The following is a 16,045-nucleotide window of genomic DNA, read 5'->3' on the forward strand; positions in this document are numbered from 1 at the left end:
GCAGCTCAGTGGTTAACATGCTTATATCCTTAGACTCCTTTATGGAGCACACAACATGATCAAACTTAAGAGTCATGGAACACAATCTTTTCAACATCTCCTTTGTTTTCACCATTTGCTTTTATCTTGTTAAGAATGGTAAGAGTTTGAGCATTGTACTCATTCGCAGTTTCTTTTGTCTTCATGTGAAGTACCTCAAACGCTTTGTGAAGAGCTTACAGATATGCACACTCACGTGAAGTACCTTCATGGTATTTTTACTATTACATATACTCTTGTGTAGCCATTCACTACCAATATAAGACATTGTTTTATTTGCCATTTTCACTATGATTTTGGTTGATCATGAATAAAATTTCGCACTTCAAAATCTTATTTCAATTTTATGCTTCCTTTACCTTATTTTTCTAACATGAAAAACACAAACCAATTGTTTTCAATGACGAGAAATGAATAGACTATGCTTTCCATTCAAAGGACTCCTAAAACATGACTTCCATTGCTATAGTATCAACTTGAATAAGAAGGTGTTACCAAACACCAAATCTATTACTCTGCAGCCTCATATAAACTAGGTGTTATGCCTTCCTTGCTTGTGCATTCTTGGACAGGCTTTGCGTTAAAAATGAGTTAACGGGCACCAAGCTTCGGACACCCCTCAGCAAGTGGCAGATCCAGATTTTGAACAGTTCTGAATGTTCTTGGAACCATCTTATCTACATACAGTGTTCCATCCAAATGATCACACTCATGCTGCAGTATACGTGCTTGCCACCCAGAGGCATCTACTTTGATAGGCTGGCCATCGTGACCGAAACCTGTGACTTCAACATCAAGATGTCGCTCCACAACTGCTCTGAATCCATCAACACTGTAAAATGGCAGTAAGGTAACAACATGAGACTTCAATCCCAGATGATATAAAGCTGCCTAAGCATCACATTGACTAAAACCATCGGCTACTCTTTTATGTGCTGCACAATTGGTTAAGTTCTTTTACCAGATGCAACTACTAGTAAACACTATTCTGAGATCTAGCATTCGAAAGTTTCGGTACGAGAGGAGTTGAAAGCAGCAAAGAATTGTGGGGATTCATGATTACCATCTTACCTCAAACAACCTTCAAAAAATAGTGCACTCCTATTGCTTCTCTTTTTAAGCTTTGGATTTATTATGACCTGACTCAAAACAACTAATAAGTCTTAATAGTAAAGTGAACAAATTCTGGGATTAGTAAGACTATAAATGTCAATTCATTTCGAGTTTCTCGATTCCAACATATATTAACATACCAGAAGATCGAAAGGGCGTCTATCCTGCGCTTTAATCTCTTCCTTGGGCGCATAACTAATGTATTCTGTTGTATCCTCTAATACTATGATCTGCAAAATATTTAACACAACATTAGCATCATAAAGTGTATGCTGCGTTCATTTTTAAGATGTATTGATTAGGTATATGTTAAATTTTAAGCCATAACATATAATAGCATATATTCCATTAAAAAGACTCCTTTCAGTGAGTGCTTTCCATCTCCTAAAACGTACTTCATTGTCATAAGCCACTCATAGAAAACAATTTTGTGATTAATTAGAAAAATGGTAAGATGCAACATTATTCATTCTATATAAATAATAATTATTATTTCTATTAACCGCACAGAATTAAAATAACAATATGTGCTGATTGAATCTTAACTCAATTGATATTAACATTATTGTCAATGTAGAAGAGAGTGAGTTCAAACACGCTCACACTTCTCGAAAAGTTTAATCTTCATGGACAGTAAAAAGGATAGGGGGAAATTTTGATCATACAGTCATCCTTTTCTATCATGGCCCCATTTGTCTGTCCAAATTTTACTTGTTATAAAGAGATGACTTTTATACACTTATAATAGTATGCTGTTAATAGAAAGATAATAATTGTAAGCTTATCATAAAATTCATATCGTAAATTTCCGTTAAATAAAAAAAGTGAGATTTAAATTAAAAAAGAAAAGAAAAGAAAATGAGAATGAGAATCAAATTAACAAAATTAAAAGGCATATAATGTGCATGTATTATTACTTTTATGCATATTTTATTTTACATTTTTCTCATGATTACTTATAAAGTTTATAAATCTAACAAGTTTAATCAACCAATATGTGTTATCAAATTAAATTAATTAACTTATCATGAGTTACTCAATTCAAGTTATCAATTTATAAGTTTACTATGTTTCAAAGTCATAGTAAAATATTTAATTAGTGAACTTAACATGAATTGATATGTTTATTTTCACTCATTTGATAAAATATGATTAAATAGTTTTTTCAAGTGAAATTTAATCATTTTATTTAAATAATATTTTAATTAAAATCATATTCATTTAATAAATGATAATTAATAAGCTTATTTATAATAATGTTGTTGTTATAAATGAAAAGCTGTGCTATAGAGAGCATTGATTGTAGTAAGAAAAATTATAACATACATAAGGAGGGTTTTGGTTGAAATGTTTGTTTTATCAGATTTATATAAATCTAAAAAACAAAGTAATATTTGGGTTAAAATGTGGCATAAGTTGATAATTTTTAAAAAGAAAATAAAAAAGTAGCCAATGAGTATTTACTAAATGGTAAAATAAAACTAATAAAAATCCAGAAATGGAAAGTTTCGAAAACTAACTCGCAGAGGGATTCCAATTTGAGGGGCAGCAAGACCTACACCTGGAGCCATCCTCATTACCCGAACCATATCAGCAATTATATTCTGTATCCGCTCCGACCCAATTTCGCCCGGGTCAACCTCCTTGGCCGGTTCATGCAAAACCGGGTCACCCGCTTTAACTATCTCAGGCAAGCTCGTTTTCTTCCTTTCTCCGAGACCCAGAAACCAACCCGCTTTGCTAACAACCGAGGAAGAGAGAGGCCTTCGGGACGTGAAGAGTGGACCCGGGTCTGAAAATGCGGGTCCGGAAACGGTAAATCGGGTGGAAAGATATAGAGAGGCTAATCTGGTATGGTTGAAGCTGAAAGTGACCGGTGGTAGAAGACGGAACGAGAATTTGTGAAGGAGTTCCATGGTGGGCAGTGCGTTTAAGATGAGTTTCCTTGAAGTTGAAGATTAGTGGCCGAATTGGTCACCTTTTTGCGCATTATTATTGGGTTATACGATTGGGCCCTTGATTTGAGTTTGCTTCGGTCTCCATTTAACCTTTAATTGAAGAGAAAAGTGAAGATATTTTTTCTTAATTTAAATATGATGTAAATAAGGTGACACCTTCACATTTGATTATTGACTCTCTTGGGATTCGAGAGGGGATAATTTTGATAAAACTATTATCGAAACTTTTATATTAGAAGTTAGATTATTTTTTCTCTTTATTCAAAAATAGTAAATTAGTTTATACACTTAGATTAAAAAATATATTGGTCATTTTGTTAAAAATCCTATTAATTTCTACTTAAAAGTAACTGACGAAGTAAGTAGACAACGACATATAGCATGTCATTGTATCTCATATTGACGTGACATTTATCAAGTCATAAAATATTTAAAAATTTAAAAATCTTAAATACAACTAATTTTTATTACTTATTTAAAAATCATGTTCAAAATGAAAAAAAGTTGTTTAAATTATTCATGTGATTTTTCAAATGATTATTAGAATTATTAAAAATTATAAAATATTTAAATTAATAAAAAAGTTAAAACTTAATCTTAATTTAATAAATGACCAAAATTAAAATAACCCTCTCCAAACCACAGATTCAAAATAATAGAATCTATAACTTTTCGGTCAACAATATTATATTCCCTGTCATTTACTTTTAACCATATTCCCTTAAAAGTTTGTTGTTTTCTTGTCCAAAATTATATCATATTTTTTCATAGACAAGATGCAGGGCAAACAACTGTTTTGTCGAAATCATTTTTTTGAAAAACGGAGATCGGCTTTGATTTTGAAAATGAAAACGAATATGGGAGTCACCACTAATCTTTTTTATTTAGGTGTGATTAGATCACCTTGTAATTTGATTGTTTTAAAATATTTTGCTTTAGTAAAATAATGATTTTGGTCTACGAAAATCAAGAAGACGGGTTCGGGAGTCGATTACGTACGAGAAGGATGAGCACCCTCTTAACGCCCAAAATTGGTACCAAATTGATTAATTAATGTCTTAATGTCAAAAATTGAAATTTTGAAAAGATTTTAAAATACGATCCCTTGTTATGAATATTTGGATAACTCGAAGTGTATATTAAGATTCTCTTGTTTCAAAGAAATAAAATATCACATCCAGCACGTAAGACACGACATTTCAAGCCTTCGATACTAAAATCATCTCATGATTTCCAAAACTGATGCATTGAAGTTTTAAAAAGGATATTCAGTTGTTCGGTCAAGCGATAAATCGAAACCCAGCACGTAAGGCACGATTTTCTCAATATTTCTAAACACAAAATACTACCCTTATTAAAGAATCCTTTTTTATGAATTTGAGCAAGATTAGTGTATCATTTAAAACGATGCACACAATTTATTCAAATATGGCTAAAACATAAATTTGCATTCAATAAGTAATGATGCAACACGGATTTAAAATGAACGAATAAAACGTAAAACTTATGATAATAATAGAAATAACAATAATATGCATAGTACTTTCATGATAAAAGATAATAGCGATAATAGTAATAATAATAATAGTGAAGCATTATATACACGAGTATCACGTATGATATATTTTTTTAAAAATATATAAAAGGAATAAGTAAATTAGTGAAATAATAATGATAGAAAATGACAAAGCAATGAACACATACAATTGGAATTTCTAAGTATAAAAGGGGGTGTAAATAAATAAATGAATGGATGATGATGGAATAATAATGGATAATAATAATAAATAATCATATAAAATAAAATGAACTTCGAAACGTGCAAAAATATGTATGCATAAAGGAATAAATAAGTGATAAAATAAACCATAGTGACTAATAATAATAAAGAATACTAAAATGTTGAATGAAGGAACGAGAAGGAAAAAGAAATAAATGAATAAATAAAAAATAAAAGTAAATGATAAATATTAAATTAATAACGTGATAATATTAGCAAAGAAGGGTTAAATTGAAATCAAAATGGGAAATCGGGCGAATAGAAACGAGGGAGAGGACCGATTTACAAAGTGTGGATAACAAAGAAGACCGATTGGGAAATAATCCCATCCTCCAAAACGCACCATTTCATCATGGGCTAAAATGAAACAAAAACAAAATCATAAGGGCAAAATTAAAAAAAAAACGAAGATAGTATATGACCTCATTGAGACAAACCTCAAGAGCAGAAGGACTGAGGGCGCAAATATACCCTCAGTCCAAAACATACGGATCCTAGACCGTTCATGGGTCGGGTCACGGGTCATTTCACTGAAACGGCGCCGTTTTATATTTTAAAGGCCCAAATGAAAGGTGCCGTTTCACTGAGGCTATTCAAATCACTTTTCTAAAAAAAAAATTATTTTTGCTTCTCAAACAACAAAAATACAAAGGGGCTCTCAACTCTCTCCCCTCCCCAAAGCTCCGGCCATCAAATCCAGCGAGATTCACGGTGGCCACCGGTCACCGGCAATGAGCTCCGCCGTGCCTGGTGGCCAGAAATCGCAAAAGAGGCCTCCTTTTAACCCTTTCGACTCTCCAAAGCTCAAAGCCGAGCCTAAAATTTCCTAAACCCTCGCGAAAAAGTCTCAAAAGTCAGAAAACCTTTCGAGTTTCAGCCTCCTCCGCCGTGGCTTTAACCGGATCCCCAAGGATCTGTCTGCTTTTGGGCCAGAGAAGCAAACGCCGACTCAGTCGACACCAAACAACAGGTAAATAAAAACCTTCCCCTTTTTCTCGTATTTGTATAATAAATTCAAAATAAAATAAAAAAGAACAAAGAATGAACAAATGAATCACCTTCAAGTATTTTTGATTTCTTTGTATTCGTTTGCTATATTTTTTTTTTTTCGTAAAAAAGGTTACATCGAAATTCTTATGGCTATATAGCCGAATACATGTGATTTTATCTTTTCTTGTTATTTGGCTTATCTCTCTTTTGCTGTTTCTTGCTTTGTTTCTGCTCTATTTTCGCCTTTTTGCTCTGTTGTCTTGCTTTGTTTCTTTTTTTGTTTTCTTTTGCAGGTGCACAATGGGTCAACGGGGTCGTAGGTGGCCGTTTTGGTGCAATGTTGCAGGCAAAGCCGAACCTTGGGCGGTGTGCATGTCGAAGACGCACATGGAGGGGGTACGATGCGAAGGTGATTCAGAAACCTTAGGGTTTCTGAATTGTTTAAGGCCATTGGGCCTTTTGGGCCTGTATTTTGCTTGGGCTTTGTAATGAAATGGACTGTTATTATTTTTTATTTTTTTATTTTAGTTTCTGGTTTATGGACCCGGGCTAAATTGGGCCTCTACATGTTTAAAGCAAAAACTTCTCGCTTTCATTAAATTTTACATTATTTTTCTAGTTATTTGTCATTTCAATTTCTTTATATTTATAATAATTCCTTATAATATTTATTAAGTATTTAAATATATTGTAACTCGAGAATAGAGGCAGATTTAGGGGTTGGCAGGTGCCTGACCCCCCCTAAAATGTAAAATTGTTATTTAGGCCATTAAATTTTTAAAAAATTTTAAACTAGTAAAGGTAAAATTGCACTTTGACCCCCCTAAAATTATAAAAATTCGATTTAATCCTTTAAAAATTATAAAGATATAGACTATAAAAATTTAAAATCTCATTCGCCCATAAAAATTTGTTCTGGCTTCACCCCTGCTCGAGGATGATAATTAATTTGCAATTCTAATTGTAATAGGCCTATTTCGCCTGGGCCCGTTAAAATCCAAAAAAACCAAAAACTAAAAAAACAAAAAAATAAATTAAAATAAAAACTAATAAAAGTTCATCATCAAAGTCCATTTACAAATCACTTATAACCCAAACAAGCCCAAACCTAAATTAAACCAAACCCAATTATCTAGCCCACTTACAAGCAAATTACAGCCCAAAATAAAATAGGTCCAATGGCCCAAAACTTAGACCCGGGATTAGCCAAACAGAAACCTAGGGTTTCCTTGGTGCCGCAGCACTTCCAGCGTGTCATGGCCACGTTCGCAGCCTCCGCACACTCCAGGTGCGGCCCTCGTGATTCCTCCTTATATTCCCACATCAGCAGAACCTGCGAGAAGAAGCGAACACAACAAATAACCAACAAAAAACAGTAAAAATAGCAGAAAATAGAGAAGAAAAATAGTGGCTGTAATTTTCATTTTATTTCTTTTTCGGCTATAAAAGGCCAGAGAATGAGTGTAAATTTTTCTACAGATACTGAATACAAAAAAATTTCGAAAGCAATTTTGAAAAGGTGATTTCCATTTTTTTTTTCTCTTTCATTTTGATTATTTTTTCTTTTGCTTTGATATGAATCCAAAGGGAGGGGAGTGGAAATATTTACCTTAGCGATCGAAGCCCGTCTTATTCGCTGCAATCAAAGTGACGGTGGGATTTACCTCTACGCGTCGCCGATCACTACTTATAGTGATGTAAGGGCGTTCGCATGTAGGGATCGGCCAAAGAGACGAATTAGGGGAGTCAAAAGGGGCTAGGGTTTAGTTCAGCCGAATTAGGCTAGATTTTAGCCTTTATAAAGGAGCAAAAACGGCGTCATTTTAGGCCAACTTCAATGGCCTCAAAATGGCACTGTTTGGGAGCCATGACCCAAGGACCCGACCCAGACGCAGACAGATTCACGCGTTTTGGTCGTCGAGGGTTATTTGTGCAACGAGTCCCTCCCCTCCTGCATTGATCTTTAGTTTAGCCTTAATTCTGTTTTATTTGTTTTTGCATTCTCCTCTGAATTTGCGCTTTGTTTCAATTTAGTCCTTGTTTAAATGGTACATTTCGAAGCTTAAGATATTTATGTTTTAGGTCCCTGACCATTGGTACATGTTTCATTTTAATCGATTTTTTTTTCTTTTGTTTATAAATTGTCCTCTTAATCTTATTTTTATTTCAACCAAGTTTTGTTTAGTTTATATATTTACTCGTATTTATGCAAAATTTTAGTATTTGTTTTTAAATTTATCTTAGCATAGTTTTTCTAAATATTGCTTTAATTTGTTATTTCTTTCATTTGTATAATTGCTTCTTGAAATTGTTTTGTTATGTTAATATACCTTTGCTTTAAAAATTCAATTGATATTGATCTAAAATAATTTTATACATTGTTATTATACTTGATGGTGAATTTTACGTATATATTCTATTTTCTTTTTTTTTCTTTTTTATGTTGATATATATTCTTTTAACTCTATATATAATTTATTTCTTTTAAGTATTTTATTGATTTGAACACTTTGTTTTATATTATTATTCTTGTATATGTATTTATTTATATCAAGTTTTCACGTTATATATATTATTAATCTTATGTTATTTTATACATATAATTTATTTAAAAATCTATTTGTATACATAATTATGTTTTAAAATCTATTGCATATATAATTTATGATAAAATTAATTTAATCTTATAATTCATATTCTAATTCCATGTTATTTTTACATATAATTTCTTCTAAAATTTATTTACATGTACATATATTTAGTTTCATATTTTATACCCTTGCTATCCTTTCATATTTTATGTATATCTTTTGTTGTATAGATCTTGTCAACTTTAAATAAATGTTTTATTTTTAAATATTTGGTATACTATCTGATTCAAATGGCTTCTTCTTTGCAGCATCTATTTTAAAAATTATAGTTTTTTTTTAAATTATTTCAAGTTCTAGCATGTGTTATTTGCTCATCAATGCATCATTCTTAGAAGTTGTTTTGTATCTTATTAGTTTTATGTTGTTTGGTACCTCATGTGTTAATTGTTTTATATTATTTCATGTATATTTATTCATTTTTATGTATTATTAAATCAATTTTGCTCATCCATGCTTGTGAATTTGGGATATATTTTGGGATTAATTATATTTAATTGTTTGTTTTGTTAGTTGGTTAAATATGATTATATTATCTTCATTCATCAAGTATTGTATCTTATGTGTGCATATTATCCCATGTTTATTATTTTTCTTTTGATTTACAAATGTCGCTTTATAATTTCTAACTCTTTAAAATTAATTATTCCATCTTATTTTAAGACAAATAAATGTGTTTTGAGCTAATTTCTAATTTTTTATTTAAAGATTTTAAAATAAGGCAATGTTCAATATTTGGAAATTCGGGAAATCCTGCGCTACCGTGCTAGGTTTCGATTTTTCGTTGGACTAAATATTTGGACACCCTTTTGTAATTTTTGGCGTATGAGCTTTTGGAAGTAAAAAATCAATCCTGTTTTCAAAGGTATAAAGAATCGTGTCCTATCGTGCTGGATGTGATGCTGAATACCTTTGAAACGAGAGAATTTTGACGACCAACTTGAACCACTCAAATGTTTTAAAAGGAACCATATCTCAAATTTTATTCTAAAATCTTAGACATAAGGACAACACTTAATCAATCTGGTACCAATTTTTGGGCGTAATGAGGGTGCTAACCCTTCCTTATACGTAACCGACTCCCGAACCCATTTTTAAATTTACAATTGATTTAAAGGGAATAAAATGTTTTATTAGGTGATCCAATCACACCTAAACAAAAAGATTGGTGGCGACTCTACACTTTGTTTTAAAAGTCGATCCCCGTTTTTTCCCCAAAAAATGGTTTCGACACTAATATTTTATTAATTTTTATTATTTTATAATTTTTAGCAATTCTTAATAATTCTTAAATAATTTTTTATATTTTAATAATTTTAATAATTATTTTAAAAAATCACATCTATGATGGATTTGGAAAAAAAAAATTATTTTTAGGATTTTTTATTTTTTAAATATTTGCTAACATATCAAAATGCCAAACATCACAAGGTTGGCACACCATGTGTAAACGGGCCAATTTGCCCGGGTCCACATCAAGACCAAATAAAGAATAAAAAGGTTCAAATATTAATAGCCCAAATTCAAAACCTAATACAAGCCCAAATAAACCTAGACCCAAGATTACACGGCCCAGCAGGCCCAAAAGTTAAAACAGTTTTAGAAACCTTAGGTTTCTTAGGTGGGCCGCAGCCAATGCCCCATGTACGGCCTCCGTGCGCCCAAAGCCTGGCTCCGTACGCTCCAGCGCTCCAGCAATCACGCCCCATGTCAAGCGCCACGTACCACCGCACCAACGGGCCTCCGTACCTGGGAAGAAACAGACAAACAACAGCAGCAACAATAGCCAATACGAAAGCAAAGAAAGAAAAATTGTATTTTTTTATTTTATTTTGAACATTAAGCCAGGGGGAATCGATTGTATTTTTTTTTACACACATACGCACAGAGACAATAGAAAGCAATCAAAAAACAGAGAAGGTGATTTCTACTTTCGATTTCTATACTCTTTTTTTCTTTCTTTTTACTGGTATTTACTCAAACCCTTCATCATTATATTTTGAAACTAAAAGAAAAGAGAGGTGCGATCTTACCTTGCGAATAGGCCACCGGTCCTCTTTTGTTTCGTTCAAATCAAAGTCAAAAAGGGATTTTCAGGCTGAAAATCGATTCGTCGGAGCCCCAAAACCACTAGTCGCCGTTCTTGGTGGTGGATTAGTGATGAGGTTAAGAGGGGGCTAAGGTTTGCTGGTAAAGAGGGAATGAGGCTAGGGTCGGCCGAATGGCTTGATTTTGGGCCTTTATAAAGGACTAAGAACGACGCCGTTTTGAGCCTAATTCAATGGCTCCAAAATGACGTCGTATTGATTAAACCGACTCGCTTCAATTCTCTGCCCTAGGATCCGCGCATCTTTGGCGGGGAGGGATAATTGCGCGCTAAGTCCTTTCTGTTCGCGCTATTATTCAATTGAATCCTTCTACTCTCTTTCGTTTTTCTTTAATTTGTTCCCAAGATTCGAACATGGTTTTAATTTAACCAACGGTTAAACGCTGCGCTTTAGAATTTGGGGACAATTTCCTTTTTAGTCCTCGGATATTTGTGCGTATCAAGCTTTAATCCTTAAGTCTGTTTTATAGCTTTATTTATTTGTAAATTATCCTTTCTATTTTAATGTGATTTCAATTAAGTTTTTTAGATTCATTTCATGTTATTTTTATTGTATTCATGTTTATTTATTTGTATTAATCGTATTATTTGTATCACTTACTTATTTATTGTAATTTTGGTAACTGTATTTTCACATTTTGTATACTACTTCATGTAAATGTTTTTTTATATACACTATTATATATATTGTCGAAACAATTTTTAAATTTAAAAGCAAAACGGGGATCGACTTTAAAAAATAAAAAATGTGGAGTCGCCACTGATATTTTTGTTTTGGGTGTGATCGAATCACCTAAGGATTTGGTTATTTTAATAAAACATTTTGGTTTATTAAAACAACGATTTTGGTCTATGAACTTTTGAGAAAATGGGTTCGGGAGTCGGTTACGTATGATGAAGGATTAGCACCCTCAATACGCCCAAAATTGGTACCAAATCGATTAAATACTGTCCTTATGTCTAAGATTTAAAAATGTTTTTTGAAATGTGGTTCCCTTTTGATAATATTTGAATAACCCGAGTTAGTCATCAAAATTCTCTTGCCTGAGAGGAATATAGCATTACATCCAGCACGATAGGACATGATCCTTTATGCCCTCGAAAACATGATAAATTTTGACTTCCAAAAATTTATATGTTGAAAACCGTAAAAGGATGCCCGATTATCTAGTCCAACGAGAAAATCGAAACCCAGCACAGTAGGACACGACTCCTCGAATTTCTAGATATCAGAACATTTCCTTATTTTAGGATTTAGAAAAATACGAGTGAAATTCTAAAGGAATATTTGATTATTTTGAACAAACGAGAAATCGAAACCCAGCACGATAGGGCACGATTCCCGAATTTTCAAGCATCAAATATTGCCTTCGTTTTAAGAAATTTTCAAACGAATAATTGTAAAACCGGCTTAAGACACATTAATTTGACTCGAAATAAAATGGAATAATTAGTTTTGAAGAGTTGGAAATTAATAAGTCATATTTGTAAACCAAAAAGGAAAAATAAACATGGGACAATATGCATGTATGAAATACTATGATAGATGAATGAAGATAATATAATTCACTTAATCAACCAACAAAATGAACAATTAAATTCAACCAATCTAAGAAAAATATTATCAATTTCTTAGGCATGAATGAAGAATAATCAATATAATAATAATACAAAACGAAAATAGCATACATAGCCTAATACAATACGATCAAATGCAAAATATGCAAAACAAAATAAAAATTAAAAAAGAGGTAATGTGTATAAGACAAAATTAAAAGGATGAATGCATAATATGTTATAAATGAATTGTTGAATTTGAAACTTTTGTAAAACAAACTAAAGATATATATATTCACTAAAATATACGTTATAGAATGAAAACTTTTAAATCAAATAATATATAAATGTTAAAAATATTTATTAAAATACACTCGATAAAGAAAAATTTAATAATATATAAAATATGAAAGTATAGCAGAATACATAATAAGATATAATTTTAGGAGGTATACATAGTAGATTCACAAAATATACATTTATAAATAGATTTGGAAATAATTAGTTGTAAAATTGCATGAGATTAAGAATGTATATGAGACTAAATTAAATTTTCCATATGTAACAGATTTAAAAAAAAACATAATTATGTACACAATAGATTAAAAACATATACATGTGTACAAATAAATTTAGAAGTAAATATATATAAAAATAGCATGGAATTAAACATGAGTCTAATATGAATCGATGTACATAAAAACATTTAAATAAAATACTATATAAAATGTTAAATAATATGATATAAAAAGAACTTCAAAATGGTGATTTTATAAAACATAAAATAGAGTTATTAAGGTATCTCACATATATATAAAATATTAAGTACTTTAGAACGACAAGCATTTACAAATTAAAACCTCAATCAAAATAATATATGTACTAATATATATAGAATATTCAAGAAATATTACACAAAACGTCAAAATAATAAGATAAAAGAAACTTCAAAATAATTGTATAAATAAAACAAACTAAATTATCAAAATGGATCAAAACATATAAAAATATTAAATGTATTTTAAAATGGTAAGTTATACGAACAGAGGACTGAATTAAAATGGAATTAAAATGAGAGAGATAATTTAAAAATAAAGAAACCAACATGGAGACCAGAGTACAACGTGCATAAATGCATAAGGAGTAAAACTGGAAATATTCCAGATCCTTGTTGAGGCACGGACCCAGTTGGAAATAAGCACAAATTACAAGACCAAATTAAAAAACAAATGAAATAAACAAGGTGCAATCAAAGACTTGTGCAATGGGGGAGGGCTTGGCATGCAATTATCCCTCTCCATTTCAAGGCTACAAATACAAGCCATAAACGACGTCACTTTGTGTTGCCAATTAAAAGAGGACAAAACCTCTTAAAAGCCTAAACGCTTCAACAGAAAAAAAAATGGGGAAAGTGGAAGCCTAGAATGTTTCTGCAGATTGAAAAGGGGAAAAAGAAATGGAGAAGAGGGAAAGGGGGAGACGATGCCCATAGCGTGTCGGTCTTAGCCGATTTCGGCGTTCATCGGCTTTCGACGCCTCCGCTTCTGCCTCCGCCATGGAACCAGTCCGAAACCCCCAAAACACAGGTAAATTTTCTCCTCTTTTTTACTAAAAATTTTATCTATCTAAGCAAAAAAATGAAAAAACAAATGAAACTAAAACCCCCTATCTAAAAAAGAGTCCCTTTATGTTTTCTTTGAATATTTATATATATGTTATATTCGAAACTGGATTTGCAAAAGAAATGGAGAAAACAGAACAAAAAGAAACACCTTGATTTTTTTGTATTCGATTGCTCTGCCTTTTTTTCTATCTTATGCGTGTATTGTAACCAAAATACAATGAAATTTTTAGGCCTTTATAGCCGAAAAGAAGGAAAATAAGAAAAAAAAATACAATTTTTCATTATTCCCTATTTGCTACTGCTCCGCTGTTGCTTTTTGTTTGCATTTGCTGCTGTGGTTTTGGCTTACTCGCAGGTACAGGGTGTATGGGGCCAGCTGTGGCATATGGCTCGTTGTTGTGGAGTGATGCATGAAGGGGTTGTTGCGGCTCACCTAGGGTTTCTGCAACTGTTTCAATTTTGGGCCACTTAGGCCTTGAATTTTGAAGTGTAATTGGACTGGTATTTTGTTAATGGGATAATGTAAATGGACTTTATAATTTGGTTTTGTGTTTATACGGGCCAGGGCTAAATTGGCCCATTACATATATATATACTTTGTATTAAAGTTAATTTTATTTCATATATATATTATTAACCTTATATTATTTTATACATATGATTTCTTAAATTTATTCTTGTATTTTATTATATAGCCCTCGTAATATATCTTTTAAGTTATTATTATATATGTATATATATTTATTGATACCTATATTTGATCTATATATATTATTAAATCTATGTATTTTATACATATAGTTTTCTTTATATATATAAGCATGTTCTTAAATCTATTATATAATTTATAATAAAATTAATTTAATCCTATACATATTATCATTTCTATGTCATTTTCACATGTAATTGCTTTTAAATTTATATATATATATGTGTGTGTGTATGCTTCTAATCCATTACGTATATAGTATATTTTCCAAAATTCTATTTTATCATGCATTTTGGCTATCCTTTCATGTTTATACATTATTAAATTCTCCTTTATTGTATGTATCTTTAAAATGTTTTTAACATCTTGTATATTATTTGACTTTAAAATTCTTCATTCTATAATACACATTTTAAATGATTATATATATCTCTAGTTTTTAAATCCATCAATTCATTACACAATATAGATTATGTATTTATCATTGTTTTAAACTCATTTTATACCATTTTGCTTTTTTGATTTGCATTTTGTTTTGTGCATATTGTATTGATCATTTTATATTATGCCATGTATGTTATCGTTGTATATTGTTTATTCATTTTATTGTTATATCAATTGCTCTCCATTCCTGTTTAGAAGTTCGATTACATTTGTCTTAGATTAGTCATACTTGATTATCATTTTGTTAATCGGCGTTGTATCTTATGTGCGCATAGCATCCCATGATTATTGTTTTCCTTTTGATTTATGAAATATTGCTTTATAACTTCAAACTCTTTAAAATTAATTATTCCATCTTATTTCAAGTAAAATTAATACGTTTTAAGCTAGTTTAATAACTATTCATTTAAAAATTCTTTAAAACGAAGGTAATGTTCGGTGTTTGGCAATTTGGGAAATCGTGTCCTATCGTACTGGGTTGCAATTTTCCGCTTGTTCAAAATAATCGAATATTCCTTTGGAATTTCACTCATATCTTTAAAAATTCTTCAAAATGAAGGTAATGTTCGATGTTTGGCAATTCAAGGAATCGTGCTCTATCGTGCTGGGTTGCGATTTTCTGTTTGTTCAAAATAATCGAATACCCTTTTAAAATTTCACTCATGTTCTCTAAATTCTAAAATAAGGCAATGTTCGATGTCTAAAAATTCGAGGAATCGTGCCTTACTGTGCTGGGTTTCGGTTTTTTTTGTTGGACTAAACAATTGGGCACCCTTTTGTGATTTTCGACATATAAACTTTTGGAAGTCGAAATTTATCGTGTTTTTGAGGATATAAAGGATCGTGTCCTATCGTGCTGGATGTGATGCTGTATTCCTCTGAAACAAGGGAATTTTGACGACCAACTCGGGCTATTCAAATAAAAGGAACCACATTACAAAAACTCTTTTAAATCTCAGACATAAAGACAATATTTAATCATTTTGGTACCAATTTTGGGCGAAATGAAGGTGCTAATCCTTCCTCATACGTAATCGACTCCCGAACCCGTTTTCTCAAATTTTGTAGACCAAAAT

General features: G+C 31.2%; 1 protein-coding gene across 1 annotated transcript; it reads right to left on the minus strand.

The window, feature by feature from the left end:
• Positions 1-372: 372 nt before the first annotated feature.
• Positions 373-3,194, minus strand: LOC108488516 (peptide deformylase 1A, chloroplastic/mitochondrial). The gene is made up of 4 exons (XM_017792792.2): positions 2,673-3,194; positions 1,293-1,382; positions 1,111-1,178; positions 373-871 (listed from the first exon to the last, which is right to left on the minus strand). Exons 1-4 carry the CDS (start codon positions 3,066-3,068, stop codon positions 631-633), a joined length of 795 nt encoding a protein of 264 aa, XP_017648281.1. The 5' UTR covers positions 3,069-3,194; the 3' UTR covers positions 373-630.
• Positions 3,195-16,045: the final 12,851 nt, after the last annotated feature.

The sequence above is a fragment of the Gossypium arboreum genome, chromosome 10 (assembly GCF_025698485.1).
Source record: "Gossypium arboreum isolate Shixiya-1 chromosome 10, ASM2569848v2, whole genome shotgun sequence".
NCBI lineage: Eukaryota > Viridiplantae > Streptophyta > Magnoliopsida > Malvales > Malvaceae > Gossypium > Gossypium arboreum.